Here is a 26,849-nt window from a genome sequence, read left to right as displayed (position 1 = left end):
ATGGAGACCAAACGGGCCGAGATCCCCAGCAGCGTCCTGGATGACCTATGCAGGTACAGCCCGGCCCGCTCCGCCCCTCGCCTTTCCCTGCGGTCCCGTCATGCCGCGCGGCGGCTGTCGGGGAGCCTTCCCGCCGCCCGGAGCTGACTCGAGGCGTTGCGGCCGTCCTGCTCGGAACTCGGGGCTCGGCGCGGCTCTCCGCCAGGACTCCGTGGGGCACCCCGGAGGCAGCGGGGTAACTACGGGGGACGACCCTCTCTGCGGGGGTAGGTCTGTGCCGCCCGGCCCCGAGGTTCTGGGTAGCTTCTCGGGCAGGCGGGGAGGTGCCGTAGAGAGAACTGCCGCGGGGTCGAGCTGGAGGGAACCGAGGGCGGGGACGGTGGAGTGTGGGTTTCTGTACTTGCAACTTAGCGTTGTTTGCTCGAGGGCATAAAACTGCGCTGGCGGTGTTGGCGGGAGTGAGAAGAGCGGCACGCCTGAGGTCGGTGCGACCTATGCAGTGACACAGTGGTATGGCGGTTATGGGTCGTGCGTTTGGTTTCGTTAGTGAGCGGTGTGGGGTATCTCGCTGGAGAACTCCGGTGAGATGGAAGAGCTGGGAGACCACCACCAGTGCAAAGTCCCTTCTGTTTACCAGTCGTTCGCAGTGAAACATTCAGCCTTTCTCAGACAGAATCCATTTTTTCCATGGGGGCACAGCACATGGACACAGTTTCCCCAGGGGATAGGGTCTTTTTCTCTTCTTTTTGCTCTCAACTGGTGATCATTTGTGGACTTTTAAAGTCATCCCACCCAGCCTTAGAAATTGATGTCCAGAGCTGGATTTGAAACTTCACAACAAGTACGAAGTTCTATTTTATCTCATTGAAAGAACACTCTCTAAAGCATTTGTGTGCAGTAGGAAAGGGTTATTAGAAATAAGTCCATTTACTTTGAATTATTGTTTTCAAGTGAGTGAAACTGCTTAGGAGTGAGAGCACAGGAAATGGGATCTGCTGTACTCAAGAATAGTTCATCTTGTACCTTTGTGTAAGAATCAGTGTCTGCAAAGCAAAAACACTTATTCAGTTCTTTAAATTTGACTTTTATAGATTGCTTACATAAGCTGTTATGTCTCTTTTGATCTCTGTACAGAGTGTTAGCACTTTTCTTTTAGTTGTCTACACACACTTGAAGAAGGGTCTTTCAGAAGATCAGGAAGAGAATTGCAATACTTACAGCAGTGATCTAGCCACTGTATTGGTGTGACTACTGCGGGGTGGTGACTAGTAGAAGGGCACATAAATAGTCAGGTCTTGCACTGTTACAGGATCAATCCCACTGTCTTTATTTGTTCCTTTGAGCCCCTCTTATCTTCAGCCTTGGAGTTCTGTCTTGTATAAATTGAGTGATGAGGCTTTAATTAAAAAAGAAACACACACCCACCTTCAAATGGTAGACTTAGGGATTCATAGTTACCATCTGTCTTGTTGACTTTTGTTAGTGCTGAAGGATCAGCCTTAATTCAGATACACTTCTTTATGTGGGGCACAGACAGAGCAGCTGAAAGGCACAGAGGAATCAGACTTTGATGTTGCAGGAAGTAGAGAGAATTTTCATAGAGTTGTAGAATCCCAAGAGTTGGAAAGGACCTCTGAAAGCCATTTAGTCCAGCTGTTTGCAGTGAACAGGGACACAAGAGCTAGATAAGTTTGCCCAGGGCCTTATCCAGCCTCGCCTTGGAAGTAACGAGGGATGGGGCATCAACCACATCACTAAGTAACCTGTGGATTTTGTTATGCACAAAGAGAAGTGACTGGGTACCTATGGTTTGGTATAGGTTGTGGCTCAAGGGAGACATTTTTTTCAGTAAGTGGGAGGTGAGTGGTTCTGAGTTTCACGTTGTTAGCTATAAATGTTAAATTTATTTCACTTCCTATTCTATCTATGTATGCTGTTAAGAGGAATTTTGGTAGAAGGAGTGAGCGAATTTTAATACTTAGTGTAGTGAACTTGTTGAGAAGACGTAAAATATCTTTCACATCATGTTCCTTGGTGTCTGTGTGTGTGTTTGTTCTTGTTGGTTTTTTTTTCTTCTGTCAGCAAATGAAACTTTGTTCTCAATTACAGTAATTTCGTTGCAAACACAGGTCACATAGAGCTTATCTAATGTATTTTTGTGTGAACTGCAGATCTAAATAACTGTAGGTGAATGTCTAGGAGATAGAAAATATTTATGTTACTCTTAGTAAGCTAAAGAGTGACCAAAAAAAAAAAAAGGGCTTCCAAGTCAAACATGTAAAGTAGTTTAAGGTTTTGTGGTATTTCTTGCTTGCTTGTTTTGAATTTGAAAACCAGAAATCTAAGTTAAAGTTTAGATGTCCACGGAGCAAAACTACTTTCTTTTTGTATCTTAACAACACCTTAGTGTCTTTCAGACTTCCGCACTCGTTTCTATTAGAAGAAAGGTCAGGATCTACAGTAAACTCTGTTACAAAGTAGTTGTGTCTGTGTGAGCTGCAGTCAGGCTCTAACTGTATGTGACATTTTACCTGCTTGACGTCTGATGCATGTCTTTATGATGGTAAGAGCATTGTGAGCTGGAGCCAGTGAAATCAACACAACTTACTGCTGAATTAAAATATGATTGGATTTTACTTTAAGCTGAATCACTTTCTTTAGATGTCACTCAGAGGTTCATCCTAGATCCTTAGATTGCTTGCAGCTGTTCCATCCAATTCAGCAAATTAGTCTTAAGTAGTAATTCAACTCTGTAAGGCAGTTTTAATGTCTGCAGGTAGTTCCTGTGATTTTTTTCCTGGCTTCAAAGGCACACGAGACCGCCTTCGCTGATTTTGTGCATCTTGAGGCAAGGGGTGGTGTGTTTGTTAGATAGTTTGGAAAAACTATTGTACAGATAGATTATTTTTATTATATAAAAAGTACTTCATTTTTTCATTTTGTGTGTTAAAGCTTCCAAGTTCTTATGTTATGTACAGGATGATTATATTTCTTTATGTAGTTGTTGGTCTTGATCTTAAATTGCCAAGAACTGTTCAGTTATGAGGTTGTTTGGGCAAAGCATCATAGAATCATAGAATGGTCTGCGTTGGAAGGAACCTATAAGATCATCTAGTTCCAACCCCACTGCTACAGGCAGAGACACCTCCCTCTAGATCAGGTAGCTCAAAGCCCTATCCACCCTGACTTTGAATGCTTCCAAGGAGGGAGCATCCACAGCCTCACTGGGCAATCTGTTCCAGTGTCTCTTAATACCTAGTCTAAATCTACCTTTTTCCAGTTTAAAACCATTTCCTCTCATCCTGTTGCTTGCTGCCCTTTTAAAAAGTCCCTCCCCAGCTTCACTATGGGCACCCTTCAGCTCCTGGAAGGCCGCTGTAAGGTCTCCTTGGAATCTTCTCCAGACTGAAGTGCAACAGATCTCTCAGCCTGTCCTCATAGGTGTCCCGGCCCTACTTTTGCACCCACTCCAACAGCTCCATGTTCTTGTGCTGGGGGCTCCAAAACTGGATGCAGTTGTACACACTTGTATTATCTGTAATAACTTGAAGGAACACAGTTTTGAGGTGGATAAAGTTTTAAGAAAGTTTAAATTACTTCACTAGATAGTGTTTGAGACTTGATGTTCGTATCTGGGTTAATGTGTTCAAAAAGTTCATCTTGCAGTATTTGTGTGTTACACTGAGGGTAACATTTGTCAATTTAGTAGTAACTGTAGTATTCAGCATTAAAAAAAGTGCTTATTGGAAAAGGGGAGCTTAATATATCTAATTCTTTTTGGGAGTGGAGAAAAAAAATCCTGCAAGGTAAATGCGTATTTGTGTTTGTACTCTCTGATATTAACGTTAGTTTTTTTTTTTTTTTTTTTTTTTTGTATGCCGTTAAATGTGTAGAATAGAATGTTTTCCTATAGGCAATAGTTAGCTTAAATGTGGATGAAATTTTGCTAAAAAATCTCTTGCATTTTGGGCTTATTAAATCATGTACATTGGATGAAGGGTTCTTGTGTTCCTGGCTTTATTTTGCACATGGAGCTTAATATAATGTTACTTGCAGCAGTAGATATATTCTAGCTCAGAAGTTCATAGCTGACTTCACAGAATCTAATACTGAAATTATACGGCACTGAAACATGTAAGAAAGAATTTGTGTAAGCTAGCTTTTAAACAGCAAAAGAGCAAAAAACCCTCCGCAAACAACAACTTCAAATAGTAAAAAGAAACAAAAACCAAACACAGTTATAACTCATAGGCTTTCAAATTTTGCTTCAGAGATCAGTTTGAGGATTGAGGATAGGTTCTAGTGGTGTTAGTGATTATTGTTTAATGCTTTCATTGCAAAATAATTCTCCTACAGACAACAAAAAATAAGATTTAACGCAGTAGTTAATGCATTGCTTTGAACATGATTGGGGTTTTTTTTTTCCTATTTTCAAGCTGTGCCATAGCTTTTTCCTGCTATTTAGCTAAGTTAAAAATTTCAACACCTAGAATTCTTGTGTAGAGTGTGGAGTGTTACTTGGCAGTGTGTGAAAACAAGCACAAAAGTAAGCCAGGTACATAGTGTCTTCAGGCATTTGCTTGATTCCTAGACTGTTTTTAAATTGCAGAATGCCAGGTTACAGTTTTTTCTAGAAAGCTAGTTTTCCAGCTTCAATATTAGAACTGTTAGGACCTGTTTTGTTAAATAATAAGTCACAGATATTCACATTTTTCATTATGCTGCCTTGCACTTCTGAGTGGTACTCTCTTGAGTAAGTGGAAGTACAGAGACTGAGTGTTGGATTTCTGTCTTCATGCTTCCTTTTCCCTATAAGCTTATGCCATTATCTCAACTTTTGAATTCAGGGCTGTCTGTCGCACAGTCTTTTGCTTAGCCCCTTTTCCACAGGGGAAATAGGATGGAAAGGATCACGGGTCACAATAAGATAAGGAAGTTACTTACAAGTTAGGGTCACGAGCAAAACAGATTCAAATTGGGAAAAACTAATGTGGATTGTTGTCACTCTCCCTCCTATTCCAGTGGGGTAGAGGAGGGAATCAGAGGAAGAAGTGGTAAAACTCTCATGGATTGAGATAGTTTAATGGGAAGGAAAAGGAAGGGAAAATAATAACAAAAGAATGTACAAAATAAGTAATGCACAATGCAGTTGTTCTTTGCTCACTGACAGATGCCCAGCCAGACCCTGAGTAGCAGCAGCCCCTCCAGCCACTTCCTACTGTCTTATTGTTTAGCGTGATGCCACATGGTGTGGGACGTCGCTTTGGCTTGTCTAGGGTCAGCTGTCCTGGTTCTGTCCCTTCTTGTGCACTCAGACTCTTAGTTGGTGGTATAGTGTGAGAAGCAGAAAGGCCCTTGGCTCTGCAGCACACTATACTACCCTTTACTGATAGCTGAAGCTGGCAGGAGTGAAGTTACTGAAAGAAGCCTGAGGATTATCAAAAGGGACTTCTGAGCATTGGGTTGGTTAGTGGATGGAGCAAAGAGTGTAGGTGGTGTATTCCTGTCCCTTCAGTGGCAGCAAGGGATACCGAGAGGACCAGGAAAACCCATCTCATAAATACATGGCTGAGAGGCTGGTGCAATTGCAGGAATTTTCTTTTTTAATTGTAGAGTGGTTTACTTTGTGCCTGGCCTGTTGGCTGCTGATGGGCCTCAACTGTCTCAAAGGGGGAAAGGAATCATAACCCAGGAGATCGTAGGGCTAGTTGGGAATGCTTTAAACTGAAGTATGAAGGAAGTAGAGGTCGAAACCAAGCTTGCTAGAGGTGAAACGGGGGAAACAGTGATGTGTTGAGGGTGAGGCAAATAGCTCAGTTGAATTGTGTCTATACCAGAGTGTGCATCAAGGGCAACAAACAGGAGGAAGCTATCCTGCAGCTGGCAAATTGTAAATTTACTGAAACATGGTGGGGTTGCTCCCATGACTGGAGTGCTACAGTGGATGGCTGTAAGCTTTTCCTAAGGGACAGGCAAGGAAGGAGGATTGGTGGTATGGCTCTCCATGTCAGAAAGTGTTTTGAGCTCAGGGCTGGGAATATTAGGTGAGTCTCTATGAATAAGGATTGGGAGGAGATCAACAGGGCTGACATCCTGGTAGGGGTCTGTGGGTCTGTTATAGACCACCTGACCAGGATGAAGGGATGAACAAGGCACTCTACAAGCAGCTAGCAGAAGTGCAATTACGGTCCCTTGTTCTCATGGGAATCTTCAATTTCCCTGATATGTACTGGAAATATAACACAGTGCAAAAGCAGCACCCTACAAGGGTTCTAGAGTGTGTAGAAGATAACCTCCTGACGTAGCTGGTAAGAGAGCCTATTGGGTAGGTGTCTTTCTGGACCTCCTGTTCACAAACAAGTGGACTGATGAGAAACGTGGAGCTCAGGAGCTGTCTTGGACAGAGTGACCACAAAATGATAAGAGTTCGCTGTTCTTGGTGAAGTCAGGAGGGTGGCCAGCAAAACTGCTACTTTGGATTTCCAGAGAGCGGACTTTGAACCATTTGGGACACAGGTAGGCAAGGTCTCTTGGAAGTCAGTACTGAAGGGTAAAGAGGCGTCCGGGAAGACTGGTCAGTGCTTCAAGAAGGAAGTCTTAGAGATACTGGAGCAGGCTGCCCTCCTGTGTGGTAAGATGAAATGGAGGGTAAGAAGGGACAAGCAGCTTGGGAAAAGTCCAAAGAAATTCTAAGGGTATGCAGGGAGAAATTCAGAAAAGAAGAAGCCAAGCTTGAATCTGCCCACTGAAGTAAATGAGAAGAAAAACTTTTTTACAAACATATTGACAAAAAGGGTAGGGCTAAGGTGGATGCATCTCTGTCCTTTTTTGGATGAGGTGGGGAACGTGACCAGTGAGAATAAGGATCTCAATGCCTTCTTTACATCTCTTCTTCAAAGTCAGACCAGTTATCTTTGGCGTACTCTGCTCCTGACCTGGAAGTCTCAGATGGGGAACAGAAAAACCACCCATTATTCAGGTGGAAACAGAGACCTCTTACTCCACCTGGACCGCTACAAGTCCAAGGGGTCAGATAGGGTTCACCTTAGAGTACTGAGCTGGCAGAGATGCTTTCCACTACTTGCCAACATTCCTGGTCAACTGGAGAGATGCCAGAGGATTGGAAGCTTGCCAGCGTGACTTTCATATACAGGAAGGTTCATAAGGAAGATCCAGGGAACTACGGACCTGTTAGTCTGAAAAAGCAGGTCCTGCTTGACCGACCTGATCTCCATCCCACGTGTGGATGAGGGAAATTCACTGTTGACATAGTCTACCTAGACATTAGCAAAGCATTTGACAGTGTCTCCCACAGTATCCTCCTGGGGAAGCTGGCAGTTCATCATCTGGACAGGCGCTCTTTGCTGGGTAAAGAACTGACCAGAAGACCAGCCCCAGAGAGTGATGGTGAATGGAGGTAAATCCAGTTGGCGAACAGTCCTGAGCAGTGTTCCCTGGGAGTTGGTTGGGGCCCATTCTGTTTAATATCACAGAATCACAGAATCACAGAATCACCCGGGTTGGAAGGGACCTCAAGGATCATGTAGTTCCAACCCCCCTGCCTAGCAGGGCCACCAAACATACACATTTAGATCAGGTTGCCCAGGACCCCGTCCAACCTGGCCTTGAACACGTCCAAGGACGGGGCATCCACAACCTCCCTGGGCAGCCCGTTCCAGGGCCTAACCACTCTCCTCGTAAAGAACTTCCCCCTAACATCCAACCTAAATCTTCCCTCCTTCAACTTGGATCCATTTCCCCTAGTCCTGCTATTGTCAGCCCTTATGAAGAGTTTACTCCCCTCCTGGGTGTAGGTTCCCTTCAGGTATTGATAGGCTGCAATGAGGTCGCCCCGCAGCCTTCTCTTCTCCAGGCTGAACAAGCCCAACTCCCTCAGCCTGTCCTCATAGGGGAGGTGCTCTAGCCCCCTGATCATCTTAGTCGCCCTCCTCTGGACCCTTTCCAAAATCTCCATGTCTTTCTTGTACTGAGGGCTCCACACCTGGACACAGTACTCCAGATGGGGCCTCACAAGAGCCGAGTAGAGAGGGACAATCACTTCCCTGTCCCTGCTGACCACCCCTCTCCTGATGGAGCCCAGGATCCCATTTGCCTTTCGAGCTGCCAGAGCGCACTGCTGGCTCATGTTGAGTCTCTCGTCCATCAGGACCCCCAGGTCCTTCTCTGCCGAGCTGCTCTCAAGGACCACTCCTCCCAGCCTGTACGGGTGCCTGGGGTTCTTCCGGCCCAAATGCAAAACCTTGCACTTTGCCGTGTTGAACCTCATTAGGTTCACCCGAGCCCAGCTTTCCAGCCTGTCGAGGTCCCTCTGAATGGCATCCCTTCCTTCCACCGTATCAACCGCACCACTCAGCTTGGTGTCGTCAGCAAACTTGCTGAGGGTGCACTCAATTCCCTCATCGATGTCATTGATAAAGATGTTAAAGAGCACCGGTCCCAAGACAGACCCTTGATCTTTATTGACGACCTGGACGAGGAAGATGAATGCACCCTCAGCAAGTTTGCAGATGACACCAAGTTGTGAGGAAGTGTCTGTCTGTGTGGGGTAGGAAAGTCCTTCAGAGGGATCTGGACAGGCTGGATCTCTTGTGTTGAAGCCAGTGGAATGAAGTTCAACAAGACTAAGTGCCGAGTCCTGCACTTTGGTCAAAGCAACTCCAGGCAGCACTGCAGGCTTGGGGCAGAGTGGCTGAAAGACTATCGAGGAAATGGACCTGCAGGTGTTAGTCAACGCTCAGCTAAATGTGAGCCAGCAGTGTGGCCAGGTGGCAAAGAAGACCAATGGCAACCTGGTTTGTATCAGAAATAGTGTTGCCAGCAGGATCAAGGAAATGATTGTCTCCCTGTACTCGGTCCTTGTGAGGCTGCACCTTGAGTGGTGTTAACTTCTGGGTCCCTCACTGCAAGAAAGACATAGAGGACCTGGAGCATCTTCAGACAAGGGCAGTGAAGCTGATAAGGGGTCTGGAGCACAAGCCTTTAGAGGTGTGACTGAGGGAATTAGGATCATTCAGTTTTGAGAAGAGGAGGTTCAGGGAAGACCTTACTGCTCTCTACCACTATCTGAAAGGAGATGTGGTGAGGTGAAGGTTGGCTGCTTCTTCTGCATAACTAGTGATAGGACTAGAGGGAATGGCTTCAAGTTGTGCCGAAGGAGGTTCAGATGGATATTAGGAAAAACTTCTCTGAATGAGTGGTCAGGTGTTGGATTGGCTGCCCAGATAGGTGCTTGAGTCACTGCTCCTGGAGGTGTTCAAGAAATGTTTAGATGTCATACAAAGGGACGTGCTTTAGTGGGGAAATGTTGGTGGTAGATGGGGATGGTTGGACTAGATGATCTTGGAAGTCTTCCAGTCTTGATGATTCTGTAACACTGTGTATTTATCACCACATTTTTAATCAAAAATCTAAAACATGGCATCGTACTAGCCTCCATGAAGAAAATTGACTCTATTCCAGCTGAAACCAGGATGCTCCTTTGCCTCCTCTGGTCTGAGCTGTGCACAGGCATGGCAGTTGATATCAGTCTGCATCAGCTTTTCTTTACTGGTATTTCCTCCCAATGCTTTTCTCCTATTCCATTGTGGGTCCTTTCCTCAGGTTGCAGTACAGCAGGAGTTATCTGGCAGTTCTGGTAGAGGACACACTTCACAGCAGAGAGGATTCCATTCATATTGTGTATTGCTGCATATTGTATCTTCACATTTAATGTTCAGCTGAAATGCTAGGGCAAGAAAACGTCAGCTAGTTATGTTGACTAGTTAAGAAGTTGCCTTTTTTTTTTTTTTTTAACTACTGCTACTTTGTGTGTAAGGAATGTTTTTATCATTAATAAAGCCTTCAAGATGAAGAGACCTGTGGGAGGGTGGGGATGGGGGGGCTTATGAAGTGAAAATTGCCAAGTAGGAAAATATTCTTGTTGACATGAGTAAGACTATTTATGTAAGGAAGGTATCTGGTCAAGGTCCCTTTTTTCATGCAAAGTAATAAGCAAAGGAGTAAGCCATAAAAAAGTGTGCAGACTGGAGAGATAAGTGATAAGGGAGGCAGTGATAAGAACTGAACAGGGGCATCATGTGAAAGTGAGAATGTTTATTCCTGTGAAGTTTCGGGACCATGTCAGTTTGAAAAGTAAGGGAAAAGGGGAAGCTGGGAATGAAAATAAATAGAGGCACAAACCTAAGGCAAACATGGAGACAATAAAAAGAAACTCGCCTTTAACTGTGCTGTTTGATGGGCTGTTGAGAAACCATTGATGCCCTTTACAGACAGATTGACCTGGACCTCACTTCTGATAACTGGTGGTCCCAGGCACTGGTCTGGAAAGGGGGCTGAGAAAGTAAGAGTGGAGGAGCAAAGTGGATGATGGACAGAAAGGGGCAAGAAGGGAGTTGGCTGTGTAAAACGTGTCAGTATGCTTGTCTGACAGTCCTGTGCCTGTTCACCAAAGTCTGTCCTATCTTCTTGCATTGTATGATATCTTTTCTTAGCAGTCTGCATACTCTCACTCTTTAATCCCAAGAGTGTGTATGCTGTAAGGCAGAAGTGCTTGCTGCTGGTGAGATGAATGGAGGTGTGTGTGAGAGAGTGAAGGAGGGTCTCGGTGTCATTAGCTGAAGAGGCTGTAGCTCTCTGGACCTAGTGAAAATGCTGCAGACAAACAGATCCCAGTGTGAGTGGGCTTGGTTGCTAGTGAGTAGAGTGAGGGCTGGAGTCTGAGCTTCCAGCCTGCGGTGTGGGAACAGTGCAAAACTAGAGGGAACTAGGGTGAGTGAGCTGGGTGTGGGGTTAGGGGTGAGCATCTGTATCACCTCCAAACCTGGTGAAAGTCTGTGTGTTTGCTAGTAAAACTTTTAAGTGGGAGCAGGGCACTGTGGGTAGGCAAGGGGTGTGGGGTTCTAGTAGGGGGCTGGGTGGGCAGAGCTGTGCTCGGGAGACATTGCACGTGGGCCTGCAGCAGCGGCTGATGGTTCTCCTGGCCTCAGGGCAGGAAGGGGTGGACTGTGCCCTGTGGGTATGGGTCCTGCTGAGGAAGTGCCTTGCCAGAGGCAGTCTGTATGACTGGCTGTCTCAGTGCCTGTGGGGTAGGTGCTCAACCTCATTGCTTATTGAACCTCTGCAAAATGGCATCGTGACCCTCAGCCCAGGCAAAGACCCCAGCACCAGGCTGGTTTTCAGCAGGGAGGCAGGAGGGAGTCCATGACTAGAGCTGGTGGAAGAAGCAACTACTCATAGCATACTGTAACAAATTACACTTATCAAATTTAAGTAGAGATGTCTTAAGTATTTCTAGTTTTGGCAAAATTAATAATGCACCTTCAGATTTTACCTGATGTACCCCTCATGAGTTGGATTTAAATGAACTCTTATCGAGTAGTTTTAAGTTCAGTGGGGTAGGTGACTTTGAAAGGAAAACTCTTTGTTCTTGATGTTACAGTTGAATACAAAATGCCTTTGTAAACAAAATGAGCTATCACTCCATGCTTCTACTCATCTGTACATCCCTGGAACCATATTTTTGTGTGTCAGTATCTGAGTGGGAACATAAGGTAGACTTAAAAAATAAACCATTTGTCTATATATTCCATTTCAGATTGAGAAAATACTATCATACTGAGTTATAAATTTTACATAAAGTAATAGATTACTGTAGTTCTAATTGAAAACGTGACTGTGTTTAACTGGTATCCAGAAAAAATGTGTTGATACCTGTTATCAGAGTTTGCAGGTGTTCGGTAGTGGGCACTAGCAAATGTTTTCTCCTAGTGCAGTTATTTACATGGGTTCTTCCTTGTTCTTTCTGTTTTCTCAGTGCTTACTTAGTTTCTTGTGGTCAATTTTTGTGAAAGGATTTCATGATGCATTTTTCTTCTTGACTTTAAAATTTGTATTTTATTTTCATATGAAGACCTTTGCTGTTCAGAACACAAGGAGGATCTGTTTCTCTGTGTTCGTGGATCAAGAATTCCTCTGTTGTAATACATTTTTCTTGCTAGATTGCTTTAAATCAAAGGACTTGGCTAATAATATTTTTTCTTCATCAACAGCCGATTTATTTTGCACATTCCAAGTGAAGAGAGAGACAATGCAATCAGAGTGTGTTTTCAGGTTGAACTTGCCCATTGGTTTTACTTGGATTTCTACATGCAAAACACACCAGGATTACCTCAGTGTGGGATAAGGGACTTTGCAAAAGCTGATATCCTTTTTATTGTTGTCATTGTTTTCTGTCTCACTGCAAACTGAATCTTAACAAAGCATTGTGCCTGCAGCTGGAAAGTGAGAGACAATTTATATGTTAATGATTAAAAGTAGTATTTCTAGATATGTGATATTTATCTTTTGCTTCCATGATTTTGTGGCATCCACAAAACAGAATTTTCCTTTAGCTGTTCAGCTGAAGGCTTATGGAAAACAGGTAATTTCTAATCTTTGAGAATATTTCCTTTCGGCTGCAGTCAGACAAGAGCACTTTGTGATGCTTTTTCTCCTTTGTTTAATCTCTTTCCAGTAAAATGCTATAGTAAAATGTTAATCTAGCTGAAGACGGGGAGTTCTTAGATGCTTCTAGAAGCTGTTCTATTGGAATGAGAGTGTATGAATTTTTTCTAAAGTTACTGTGTTTGACTTCTGCATTTTTTCATTTCCTGGTGGAACGTAGACAATCTATTCATCACTGGAGAAAAACCCATGGAGAAAATTTCATGTCAGCACCCAAAAATAGGTTATAAGTTAAGCAATTTCCATCCGTTTTTGATGTGGCTTTGAGTGCTTCTGATTTTCATTGTAATATCTGTGGTTTCACCACCCAAAATATTCCTTGTTAGTTTGATGGGAGATTTATTATTAAATGCTTTAACATCTGTTTTAACAGTACACTTTATAGATGTGGTATTCTTTTTTTGCTTGATGTTATGCAGCAAATTTTTATGAAGTGTTTTTTTTTTTTTTAATTTTCAGACCAATTGTAGATAGTGCGGGAATAATAAAATACATACTGTTCGTTCACTACATCTTTCCTTCTTTGGCATTTGTCAGAAATATTAATTTTGTTGCCGTGTCTTATTTTTAAGTACACTGCTATTTAATGTTTGTTTATTTATTATTGGTAGTATAATTTTATAGATAATTTTCTTTGAATATTTGTGTGTTTACTTTCAACGGTTTTGGTTTACAAAGCTTGTTCATGTTTTTCCCGCTTGGTGAATCTTGATAGTGCATTGGAATTTAGATTTCTGGAACATGATGCCGTTACAAATAATTTTTTTTTGTTTTTTCCTCTTATCTATGTGTTTAAGTATGATTTCTGTGCATGATTGTGGGAAAATTTCTTCTCCAAGCAAGAGATAAAATAAAGTGGTCTTGCCTGTCCCATTTGTTTCAAAATATTAAAATATTTAAAATAATAATATATATTTAAACTAATCATCTGAAGTACATTTTCTGCAAGATTAGGGAGTTCTCTCAAACAAGCACTTTTGCACCATCTTTTTTTTTTTAATCTTTTAATTGGCTTGCATTAGAATTTGCAAATTCCTTAATGCTTTCTAATCTTTAGAATTTGGTAATGAATTATCCAAAATACCTATAACTTCCAAGAATTTGTTTTGAAAGCGCTTGGAGGAGGAAGTATGGTTATTCTAGGTATTGAGTTGACTATCTTGTCTGTCTGTATGTGACTGGAAACTGGATGCTTAAGATTAGCTTCCTTAATGCGCTGCACTCTTCAATCACTGCCCTTTTTTACTGCCTCAAGGTGAAGATGTGCAAAAGGTTTTAGATGAGTGGAAGGAATATAAAATGGGAGTGCCAACTTACGGTGCAATTATTCTCGATGAGACACTTGAAAATGTAAGTATGGAAATAGTTGTGAAGAACTAGAGGGGAGGAGTATGGGCATGTGCTGGTACAGTAATCTTTTCGTAGTTCACATTTATCATCTGGAAAAAAACAAACACTTTGGATTCGCAAGAACTTGACATATATGACATTGTTGAATGCATATGGAGATCGAATACGGGAATAAAATATTGTAGACAGTAAATACTCTTCTACTTGCTTTCCTATTCAGTTTTGCTTTTTTAATTTCATGATGCTATTAAAAACAAACAAATGAAAAACCAGAAAAACCAAGGTTCTTGCTAGAACACAGAGACCCTGTTGGGTGCCTCTCTCCTGTCTGAGGCCCCTTTTTTGCAAGGAAGCAGGAGACAGTGAAGGGAAGAGATTTAATATAAATTAAATCATGTTAGAGTAGTTGGTTATTTGCCTGTTGTTCACTGTGTTTTGCAGGTTCTTTTGGTTCAGGGCTATTTAGCAAAATCCGGTTGGGGATTTCCTAAAGGAAAAGTAAATAAAGAAGAGGCTCCTCATGATTGTGCTGCTAGAGAGGTAACTTTTGTTTGTTTCCCTCAAATTGATTTTTTTTCTTTTGACTTAAATGATATTTTAATAAGAGCAAAGATGCGTGTATATGTGTTAGATGAGAGGACAATTTACTTTGCTGTTTCTTCATTGGAATTGGGTAATTTTTTAATTCTTATTGCAGTGTTCTGCTGTAGCATGCAGCTCTTTGAGTTACAGAGTGGTAACTGAGGGTGTGGTTATGCAGTTTAAAATAATGTTCGATGTTTTTCACTGTTGTATAGTAACACGCAGAATGAAATGGATTCTGCGTTGAAAGATCTGTTCTGAATAACTTTGACCTTTAAATATTACTTTATGTTTAACAAATGTAATAAATATTAATATTATGAGGCTCCATGCATTTTGGAATATTGAATCAAAGAGCCAACAAAATGTAAAATGATAAAAGAATTGAAGTTTAGCTTATATGTAAACTTGGCTCTGTGAAGAGGCCGCATTGAGTTGGGTGTTGTAAGTCACCGTGTGAAAATAGTGAAGAACTTTTATTCACAGAATCACAGAATCACCCGGGTTGGAAGGGACCTCAAGGATCATGTAGTTCCAACCCCCCTGCCTAGCAGGGCCACCAAACATACACATTTAGATCAGGTTGCCCAGGACCCCGTCCAACCTGGCCTTGAACACGTCCAAGGACGGGGCATCCACAACCTCCCTGGGCAGCCCGTTCCAGGGCCTAACCACTCTCCTTGTAAAGAACTTCCCCCTAACGTCCAATCTAAATCTTCCCTCCTTCAACTTGGATCCATTTCCCCTAGTCCTGTTATTGTCAGCCCTTTTGAAGAGTTTACTCCCCTCCTGGGTGTAGGTTCCCTTCAGGTATTGATAGGCTGCAATGAGGTTGCCCCGCAGCCTTCTCTTCTCCAGGCTGGACAAGCCCAACTCCCTCAGCCTGTCCTCATAGGGGAGGTGCTCCAGCCCCCTGATCATCTTAGTTGCCCTCCTCTGGACCCTTTCCAAAATCTGTCTTTCTTGTACTGAGGGCTCCACACCTGGACACAGTACTCCAGATGGGGCCTCACAAGAGCCGAGTAGAGAGGGACAATCACCTCCCTGTCCCTGCTGACCACCCCTCTCCTGATGGAGCCCAGGATCCCATTTGCCTTTCGAGCTGCCAGAGCGCACTGCTGGCTCATGTTAAGTCTCTCGTCCATCAGGACCCCCGGGTCCTTCTCTGCCGAGCTGCTCTCAAGGACCACTCCTCCCAGCCTGTACAGGTGCCTGGGGTTCTTCCGGCCCAAATGCAAGACCTTGCACTTTGCCGTGTTGAACCTCATTAGGTTCACCCGAGCCCAGCTTTCCAGCCTGTCGAGGTCCCTCTGAATGGCATCCCTTCCTTCCACCATATCAACTGCACCACTCAGCTTGGTGTCATCAGCAAACTTGCTGAAGGTGCACTCAATTCCCTCATCGATGTCATTAATAAAGATGTTAAAGAGCACCGGTCCCAAGACAGACCCTTGGGGGACACCACTTGTTACCGGCCTCCACCTGGACATAGAGCCATTGACCACCACCCTCTGTCTGCGGCCTTTCAACCAATTGCTTATCCATCGGGTCGTCCACCCATCAAATCCACATCCCTCCAATTTGGAGATAAGGATGTGGTGGGGGACCATGTCAAAGGCCTTGCTCAGGTCCAGGAAAATGACATCGGTCGCCTTCCCTTCGTCCACCAATGCCGTCACTCCATCATAGATGGCCACAAGATTAGTTAGGCATGACCTTCCTTTGGTGAAGCCGTGCTGGCTGTCTCGGATCACATGCTCATTCTTTATGTGATCGAGCATGTTGTCCAGAAGGATCTGTTCCATGATCTTCCCAGGCACGGAGGTGAGACTCACCGGCCTGTAGTTCCCCGGGTCCTCCCTGCTCCCCTTCTTATATATGGGAGTGATAAAGGAGCAAGCATCAATATCTGTGGCAAGTAAAGACTAAAGAAAACAGTCCATGAGGTCTTCTGTTGCGGAAGACCTTGCAGAACTGCGTGTTAAAAACAGTGAAAGAACAGTATTGGTATAAACTCGGTGTTCCTCTAATATAACACAGCTGGAATTTTTGAAAGGGAAGACAGAGATGAGGGGAAGCAGCAAGGTGCTTTCATTTTCTTCATGAATCGGTATCTGAGAAGTTGTGGACTTTTTCTTAAATGTACTTCTTTAAGATGCATGAATGAAAAATTGATTGTCTCATTCCCTGACAGTGCTTTCAGTACCACTATGATACTTAGTATTGACCTGAAAAAGGAAAATAAGATGTTAGGTTTTAACAGTGCAATCCCACGCAATAGGTGCAAATGAAAAGTACTTTTATGTTAGCACTTCTGGTCTTTGAATGTAGACTGTTTTGATACAGCACTGGCTAGCTGGAGGAAAAGGGGATTGCCCCACCTACTGCCCTGGTCCACTGTAAGTAAGTGGTTGAAATTTTACTAGGCAAATGCTTCTGGGGTTGAGCTGAGTGATTACAACCCAAGGGAAAGGAGAGCAGAAAAAAAACATGGACAACGAAACAATGGGCGCAGGCATTAAAGTGGGGACAGTTTTACTAGGAAAAATATGATAATCATGTTTTTAGTTTGGAGAATGTATTATATGTATTACATCAGTGCACAACTGTTGCTTGTTTCTGTGAAGGCGGATAATCGTTGTGGATAAGCAGGCAAAGTCTTGAAAACTTGTGTTGCCAGACATCGTGATGTCCATAAAATCTGTGCATAAATCTTTTTCCTGCTTTTCCTAGAGTCAGCACGCAGCTAAAACAGTGAACTGCACCTGTATGTGGTCTATTTGAGGAGATCTTTACTGATTCCTTAGACAGCTCAGTAGTGTTTCAGAAACTGATGAAAGATTAAATGATTGACTATCTTTACAGAATAAGTTTCTGTGATTAATTTATTTAACTTGTCTGGACGAATCGTTTAACATATATATATATATATATGTTATATAATAATATATGTTAATATATGTTATATATATATATATTTAATATATATAGGGTAGAAGGTTCATGAATTGGAAGGACCATTGGACGTGAGAAAAAATTGAGCTGCGAATGAAGCTTGCTAGAATTTGAAGACTTCTTTACACTCAGAGTAGTGGGTGCTGTGAATAAGACTTGAATGCGTGAAGCAGCTGGAGCCATCCTATCCATAACAATAAATCGCTGTGTGGAAGTGTAGTAGGGTTATTGCTACTTGTTATTGCTGATCTGTTTGTCTAAGGGAAATGTAAACCACAGAAGATCTTAACACATTTTCATTATTGAGCATATACCTGTGTATCAAGTGGTTCTCTTCTCCTCAGTGGCCCGCTCTCATGAATAGGTCTTGAAGAGTAGTTGTCTTGCATTGTGATGGCAGGTTCTAAATAAATTTGAATATGCACCCTGATCTAATTTATGTGCTTTTCAGGTGTTTGAGGAAACTGGATTTGACATAAAAGATTATATCTGTAAAGAAGAATACATTGAGCTGCGAATTAACGACCAGCTAGCACGACTGTACATCATTCCAGGAGTTCCCAAGAACACAAAATTCAATCCCAAAACTAGAAGGGAAATTCGGGTATGTGTTAACTTTTTTAGTTCTGCAGGTACCTTGTGGTACCTACCATTTTTTAAATTCACAATCTGTAAAATAATAAACCTACCATACATGATGGATACTTTAAATACTAGTAAAATAGTTTTGTGAGTCTTGCTTGCTTGCTGCAACTTTAATGCTAAGTTTGATTCTTGACAGTCTATAACGTCTTTACTTGTCATGAAGTGCATGCAGTCAAACTGGAGTTCTTACCTTCTTTCTTAAGTAGTATATGTGTTAATCATTCCATTTTATTCCAACTTGTGGGTGTATATGTAACTATATTCTTCTAAGGGTGTAGTTATTAATTGATATACAAAACCTTACATGTTGAAAGGGAAAGCTGTGGCTTGTCTTCTCCCTTTCATTGTTAATACTGTCCAGACTTAGAGAAAAATGCATTTTAAGAAGGTGGTTGGGAAGGGGAAAGAACATCAGGAACTGCTGTTTTTGGTGATCTGTCCAGGCTTTTAAAAGATCCTGTGGAGAGAAGATACAAAGGCTCAGGTAGTAGACTCTAGTAGGCTTGGATATTTTGTTCCTGTTGGTAATGCTCACCATCTTCAATATTTTAATATCTTTCTTGTATTACAACTTACTTTAAAACAGCTACCACCATGTTTCCATGAAGATGGTACTGCTGAACAGGGCGTTTGGCTTTCTAAATAGGAAAATGAACTAATAGTTGATGGCACAGAAATCTCTTTGTTATTTCTTGCACTAGAGATCTGTTTTTCAAAAGTGATTCAACCCTGAACATCAGTAGTACCACTTCAGTTGCAAGTAAAAGAGGATGAATAGCAAGGCTCTTTTCAGTGAAGAGTAAATACCTCTCATGCTATTTTTTCTTCACTCCCACACAGATGTTCACTGCTCTGTATAGTTATTATAATAATAGGTTCTTGTCTTACTGGTGTAGTATGTTCTTCATTTGATCTAATGAAGGTCCACACATGCCATTTTAGTATTACTGGAGAACCCTTTCAGTTTATAACTTTCCATAATATTCCTCTTAACCAGACCTGGGATTTTGCAGATAAATTCTTCCATGGAAAAGTTCATGTAGGGTCTTATATACTATGCATATTCAAAATTCCTGATTTTTCCCACTCATAGCAAAGTGTAAAATATAGAGTTTTAATTGTTAAAACTACAATGTAAAAATTCTCATGTATATTTATCCTCATTTTTTTTTTTTCTAATTCTATAACAAAATTTGTAATTTATTCTGCAAATAAAATTCCCTTGTTTCTGATATTTTTTTTAAACTTGTATGGGTGGACTAGTTTTAATGGCATTTTAAATAAAAGCAGCAAGATTACTAGTGTCTTGGAAATTTATTTAAATCCTCTCCTATTTTATGGCATTCACTGTGCAATGGGTTTTTGTGTGCTTGTTTTTGTGAAATGCTTGCTCAGGATTTAGTTGCTGGATAATACATTTGAAGTTTTATCTTCTAAGTATGAGATATATGGTCCATTATTCCACAGTTACAGTAGATCAATCAATTCAATCATTAGATAACATTTTGTGGAAAGTGCCATTGCTATCTGTTGAAATCTTTCTTTCTAATTTTTTTAGTTAGGAATATGTTCTGTTTTAAGATGGCAGGTGGCTCAGCACTGCACAGTCACTTGCTCAGTCTTCCCTGACTTCCCAGTGGGATGGGAGAGAATCAAAAGGAAAAAAACACAGTAGAACTTGTCAGCTGAGAGAAAGCTATTTACTAGGAGAAAAGGATAATAATTATGACAAAAATATACATACATACATACATATATATTGCATATGATTCATGTATATCGCACATATATGAAATACACATTATTCATATAATTCATATATATATATATATGTGAATGTATATAACCAGTGATGCACAAGCAATTGCTCACCACCCCCAACTGATGCCCATCTAGCCTTCCTAACAGCACAAGAGAGCCAGAAGAATTCTCATCCCCTTCAAAACTCCTTCCACGTGATGTCATGTGGTGTGGAACATCCCTTTGACCAATTCTAGGCAGGCGTCCTAATTCTTTCCTCCCAGCCCCTTAGGCTTTTTGCTGTGAATGGCTTGGTTCCATACAGCACTGCTTAGCAGCAACTATAGACATAGTGTGTTAGCAAAATTGTTTTTCTCCTAGAGCCAAAACAAAGCATAGTACCAGACACTCTGAAGAAAATAATTCCATCCCAGATGAAACTAATAATAATATGTTTGATACACACTTGTAACATTCTCTGAGGCTATGGCAGTGGATATTTTGATTATTTTTTTCTTGTTTTTCTAGAACATTGAGTGGTTTTCCATCGATAAATTACCATGCCACAGAAATGACATGACCCCCAAGTCCAAGCTAGGTTTGGCACCTAACAAATTTTTTATGGCCATTCCTTTTATCAGGTATGTTCAAGATGAGGTAAATGCTAGGTCAGTGCCTTTTGAAAAACTTTCATTTCATTAGATTTCTAGTAGTAAGCAGATCTTTTTGAACTTCTGCTTGCTTACAGGCCATTGAGGGAATGGATTTCCCGAAGGAATGGAGGAGATTCCTCAGATAGTGACAGATTTTCACCTACAGGGAGCACACCCTCTAAGCCCAACTTGGAAAAAGCTAGGTAAGAACCAGGTCAGTTTAACTTCTCCACATCCTTTTATAAGATATTGGTCATACAAATCTGATTGTCCTTTATCTGAGGAATCTATTCCAGTAATAGACTGTGCTAATTAAAAATAAATAATAATTAAGGGTTTATCTCAGAGGCCTGTAAACAGGATTGAAAGTTAACAGTTGCTGTCATTTCAAGTTTTTTAGTAAATTCTGAAGTGTCCAGAAATTAGGCAATTCCTTGAGTCCTGTTTTTAGGAACAAACAAACAAACAAAAAGACATGAAAACAAAACAACAACAACAACAACAACAAAACAAAACAGAAAAAGACTCTCTAAAGACAAAGCAGTGTTGCAAAGTAACATAGCATGTAGTAGCTAGATAAAACCTATGAGAATCAGTAGAGGGGGAACAAGTGCTACTGGTTTCTCTTTCAGCTAGGATAAAAGTGATAGAGCAAACTTATAACCTGGACTCACAAAAACAAGACTTCAGTAACGTGAACGAGGTCAGCAACACAATATATTATGAAGGACATTGTGGGCTGAGACTGCCGCTGATGTTGGACTTGGTCTTCCTATCTGCAGCTGGATGAGTGATCGCTATTACATTTTCCACACTGGATTACTTCAGCTTGTCTTCCAAGTTGTTGTCAAATGCAGAAGAATCATTGTATGTCTGTTCTGCAATGAAGAGACTTTACGATGTATTGTAAACTCTTGTTTTCATGTACTAGATCCAGACTTCGTAGTAGTCAACAGCTGTTCACAGATGGCTGTACAGGAGAGCAGTGGATGAAGCAAAAGCAGCAACAAAAGCCATGTAATCATCCTGAGATGTCTGAAGTGTTAAAAACAAAGGTAGGCTGCTCCTTAGTCAAATGTGTATCTGGTCTTAATTGAAATAGATGCATTTTTTGGTAAGTGTTCCTCCCTGGAACTAAACATACTGAATTTTATGAACATAGCATGCAAAATGAAAAATAAAATTAAAAAAAAAAAAAAAAAGCAATGGCAAGAAAACAAACAAAATGTAGGGATTTCTCAAATTTAGTTTATTTGCTTGGTACTGATGTTAGAAGTGATGGATATTAGGTGGTAGTTGTGTTACATTATACATAAGCAGTAATTGCTTTTCATTTTCATTTCAATATGTATTTATTTTCATTTCAAGACACTGTGATGTCTCTCAATTTTGAAATACTTTGGGCATCACTGACATGCATGTTGTAGTTGTGCAGGAGACTAAGTAGCTGGTGACTTGAGTGCATGATTGGCTAATTTCAGTGTACTTCAGTTTATCTAAAAATCGTGTCAAATGTTTTAGGGTTATTTGGAGGAAAGTAGGAAGTGTCAGTAATGTCTTATACTGCCATATAAACTCTTGTCTTGACTACCTTTTGGACATAATGGCAGAGTCAGAGCTTGAAGGGCAATGGCAGAAAGCAGAATCAAGACACTCCTGCCCAAAAGAAGAGAAATGGAGTCCACAGTCAACCAGCTAAGCAAAACCATGCCTTGGTAAGAAAAATTTAGTGGCTATCTCAGTAGTTAACAGTAATGCTTAGTACATGTCCAGGCAGAAGCCCTGCTAAGGGAAAGTGATTTGCGTATCATAGATCATAGACTGGCTTGGGTTGAAAGGGACCTCAGGGACCATCCAGTTCCAACCTCCTACCATGGGCAGGATTGCCACCCACCAGATCAGGCTGCCCAGGGCTGCATCCCACCTGGCCTTGAACACCTCTAGGGATGGGGCACTCACAGTTTTTCTGGGCAGTCTGTGCCAGTGCCTCACAACTCTCTGAGTAGTAATTTCCTCCTGGTATCTAATCTACATCTTCCCTCTTTTTAAGAACATTCCCTCCTTGTTCTGTCGCAATCATACCACATGTAAAATCTGTCTCCCTCCTGCTTATAAGCTCCCTTCATGTACTGGAAGGCCACAGTGAGGTCTCCCTAGAGCCTTCTAGGGAATATGCTAAACAAGCCAGCTCCCTTAGCCTTTAGTCGTAGGAGAGGTGCTCCAGCCCTCTGACCGTACTCTGGACCCGCTCCAGCAGCTCTGTATCTTTCTTGTGCTGCAGGCCAAAGGCCTGCATGCAGAACTCCAGGTGAGCCACCACGAGACCTCGCAATGGCAGAGTAGAGCAGGTTAGTCACTTCCCTCTCCCTGCTGGCCATTCTTCTTTTGATGCATCTTAGGATACAGTTGTCTTTTTGGGCAACTGTGCATGCTTCTGGCTTGTGTCCTCTGCAGAGTTGCTGTCAAGGAATCCTTCTTCCAGTCTGTACTCATGTCTGGGACTGTCCTGACTCAAGTGCCTGTGAAATTCTTTGATTTCACAGGGGTCATATGGGCCCCCTGCCAGCCCTGTCCAGGTCCCTCTGGACAGCATCCCTTCGTTTTGCTGTATAAACTGCACCACTTATCTTGAGGTTGTCAGCAAACTTGCTGAGGGTGCACTCAAACCCACTGTCTGTGTCATTGATAAAAACATTAAAGAGCTCTGGTTTGTAGGAATAAGACATTTGAGCACATGGACCTACAAATAATGCATCCTTCCTTTGAAGTCTGCATTTTGGAAGCCAAGCTTATTTTAGCTGTTGAAAAAATTAGACATTTCACTAGACAATCCTTCTGCAGCTTTCCTGGTTTCAGTATGTCTTAGTTTCTTAAATGCTGATGTTTTACCCTTTATTGTAAAAAAAAAAAAAAAAAAAAAAAAAAAAAAAAGATACAGAACAATTAGCAATTAGATACATTTATTATTTTTCTCCTCAGTACCAAAATTTTGATATACAGACTTGCCTTGCATGCCATTATCTCATATAATTTTTTATCAACTTCTTTGGTCTGTTACCTTTCACATGCAGTAGTAAGTAACCACACTTGTCCCAGAGTTTTGATGGCTAGGAGAAGACAACGCTGAGATATCTTCTGTATATTATCTCTTTGAAATTCTTTCCCCCACAGTTCTTTCTAACCCAAATTCTGTGTTACCAATTCATGTGCAGCTGTGAGCCCCAGTTCTCCATTCATCACAGCTGGCTTTAGTTTCTCTTGATTATTGGCTTTAGATTCTTCCCATTCTGGCTGTTAACTTTCTGATTTTCTTGTAAAAATGGAAACACAATAACCTCCTTCATTCTGTGAAGTTCTTTTCATTGCAAGAGATGGCTAATTGCTTGTAGGTCTGAGAGCAGAAGAATGGAAAATAGAATGATTGACTGCAGAAATTTAGCTGCATGGGAAAACAAGGTGAATCTCTAGAATCTTGATGGAGACTAGTGGAAATGTTAATACTGTGGAGTCACAGTCTAAGCTCTTTAGCGACTTTGCTGAATACCTCTGTGGCATTTCGCTTGCATTTCCATTGATTGTTAATCTGTTGAAATTTAAATACTTCATGCCCCAGCGATAATTTTCTAATGAAGTTTACAGGCCTGCTGCTCTTAAATTTACATAGTGCAGAGAGCCATGCTTTTCTCTGTTTGTATGCTTATAGCTGCATATCTAGGGCTAACAAATCATCCCTGGAGAATTCTAAATTTGTGTCTCTAATGCGTGGTAATCTAATTGGCAGTAGTTTGCTGCTTGCAAAAATGCACTCCTCTTGATTTCTGGGACAAAGAATAGGCTTATGTATGTGCAACTTCAAGTCTACACCATCGTGCTGTAAGACCTTTCTGGCTTATGACATTTAGAAAACAGAATTTTTGTTTTTCTTAAAAGCTTCCATTTTGAAAATGGTTGGTTGATAGTTACTAGGTTAGGATTTTTGGATCATTAAGAGAAAATTTTTGTATTCACAGTGGTGAGGCATTGGCACAGGCTGCACAGAGAAGCTGTGGATGCCCCATCCCTGCAGGTGTTCAAGGCCAGATGGGATGGAATCATGAGCAGCCTGATCTGGTGGGTGGCAGCCCTGCCCGTGGCAGAGGGTTGGAACTGGGTGGGCTTTAAGGTCTTTTCCAATCTAAGCCACAGTATGAAGATTGCAGTGTTTCTGAAAGATTTATGGACTTGGTGTTAGTAAGGTAACATCACAGAATTTATCCTGAGTTGTAAGTAACACAACTCACAGAGGTAGCATGTCAAAGCAAGAACAGCAAGTATGTTTCTTAGCTGACACTTAAGCTACGCTCCCAAGAGATATAATGCCATGTTTTCTTAACTACGTGTAATGTGTTTTTGTTCTCTTAAACCAGAAATGTGAAAAAAAGCTTAATCCAAGAAAACTTCAAGATAATTTTGAAACAGGTAAGTACATTCTGAATTTCCATCTAAAGTCATAGAATCACTGAAGTTGTGAAAGACGATCATTGTGTCCAAACACCAAAAGTCCAGTACTAATCTGTGTCCCTAAGCTCTATGTTCACACATCTCTAGGGTAAGTGCCTCCAGGGATTCATGCTTTGGAGTCATGCACTGAAGGCTGAAGTCACCCTACTTACTATGTTTGGGATTCTTTCCTTGTTTGCTGGTCTATCAGGTGTTATTTTCTAAGGAAGTCCAGGTTAACCAAATGGAAAACATTTGGTTAACCTAATGTTGTAAAATATATTGGTTTTGCAGTTCTCCTCAGTTGTGAAAGTTGTCAGATTGGATCCTATTGGTGGGTGAAAAATACCTAAAAATTGGTTTACAAAATTAGCATTTCAGCTAACAGAATGCTGGTGATTAAGTAAGTGTAGGTTCAGGGCTTTCTGTCCTGCTAGTAATAACTGGGATACTCTGGAGTGTTTATGCAGTTTTTTATTTCCTGCTTAGAAAGTAGGATTGCATTTGTTTACTTCTTTACAAGTTATATAGCGCAAAACAGCAACATCTCTGAAAAACTAGCAATTCAAGTTGTCTTCAAATTGCTGTGAGTTCTAAGATTTGTTCTACTGATAGATTTGTAAGTATGGCTTTTTGATCAGGAGCAGAAAGAGATAAGTCAGACAATGGTTTTTCCATTTTTATTAATTAGATATAATTTCAGGTATGGCTTTGTATTGTCAACAATTTTCTTACTTATGACTAGACACTTAAAATTGATTTCATGTGTTTTCTCTTTAAGCAGATGCAGTGTATGAGATCTGCTGTTCTGGTGAAGATCTGCTGCAGGAGCATGTAGAGGGGCACTCTGTGGCATGCAATGGCAATTACAAATTTGCTTTCTCATCTAGAGCTTTCTTGAGTTTCAAATTTGACCACAATGCCATAATGAAATGTTTTGACCTCTGACAGCAAATCTTTTACGAACAAAGTTCAGACTTGCCTGTTGCAATTGAGGGGGTTTCTTATCTAGCCTTACTCTTTCTCAGGAGTTTTTTAATTACTGTTGTTGAATTTTTGTTGTTGTTCATTTGTTTTTAAATGCAGTGCAGGGACTGACTGGTGGTTTGGAAGGGTTTGTTCTCTTTGCAGTTTCAGAGTGGCATAGTCAAGTGTTGCACTTTAAATGCAGTATAGCCTTTGTCCACAAAAGTACCTTTCCAACCCTCAGTTTACTTGTTCCTAGCCATGCATTAAAGGGCATTCTTTTTCCTCATTTTTTTGTTTTTTTCAGATTGACATTGACTTTTTTTTTGTACTGCTGGAGTACACCAGCTAGTTAGACTTCTAACTGCTCTGATGTAAATTATTGGACTTGTTAGTCATTATTTTATAGTGCATTGCAATATTATGGCAGCGGCAATGAAACTGGTTCTCAGAGGATTCCTCTGTCCTGGTAATTTTTAAACCGGAAGTTGCACATTTCAAACCTTGCCTCAGCCTATTATCCTTTCTTTTTCCTGATTGTTTGCCCGCTGTATCTTCCCTCCTTCACACTGAAAATGAACTTCTGATGGCTGGCAATCAGTAGTACATGGGTCAAGTTATAGCAATTTGACTTCTCAGGTACCTACTCTGCCACTGTTTCTGGCAAGGATATGCAGACTAGGTAGAACTTAGCCTTGAGAGTGTCTAACTTCACCTCTTACCCAGATGGGAACAGCACATAAAAGAAAACTTTCAAAAAAGAAAATCTCAAACTAGCTTGTGGGAGGTTTCGTATGTGGAATTTATACTGAATGTAAATAAGCCTCTACATCTTGCCAGGAGGAAAGAAGGTGCATGGATAATAGAATCATTGTGTGACACTAAATGACTTAATCAGGCTTGCAATAACTATTCCAAGGATGTCCAGTATAGTATTCCGTGCTGTTGTCGTCAGTT

At 41.4% G+C, this 26,849-nt stretch overlaps 1 protein-coding gene across 3 annotated transcripts; it reads left to right on the top strand.

The window, feature by feature from the left end:
- On the top strand, positions 1 to 25,874 carry DCP2 (decapping mRNA 2; the record flags this gene model as incomplete). Of its 3 annotated transcripts, none has more annotated exons than XM_079548700.1 (11): positions 1 to 53; positions 12,069 to 12,220; positions 13,745 to 13,872; positions 14,314 to 14,412; positions 17,861 to 18,013; positions 20,323 to 20,435; positions 20,543 to 20,650; positions 21,379 to 21,502; positions 22,064 to 22,162; positions 24,854 to 24,905; positions 25,711 to 25,874. In XM_079548700.1, the coding sequence occupies 11 exons, from the start codon at positions 1 to 3 to the stop codon at positions 25,872 to 25,874; spliced, it is 1,245 nt and encodes a 414-aa protein (XP_079404826.1). The 3 variants fall into 3 exon arrangements, with proteins under 3 accessions (XP_079404826.1, XP_079404825.1, XP_079404827.1); XM_079548699.1 differs by having other exon boundaries at positions 22,058 to 22,162; XM_079548701.1 differs by lacking the exon at positions 22,064 to 22,162.
- Between the last annotated feature and the right edge of the window lie 975 nt (positions 25,875 to 26,849).

The sequence above is a fragment of the Tetrao urogallus genome, assembly GCF_951394365.1.
Source record: "Tetrao urogallus genome assembly, chromosome: Z".
In the NCBI taxonomy this organism is placed as follows: domain Eukaryota; kingdom Metazoa; phylum Chordata; class Aves; order Galliformes; family Phasianidae; genus Tetrao; species Tetrao urogallus.
Note: the sequence above shows the minus strand (reverse complement) of the source record. Positions and strands in the feature narration are given on the sequence as shown.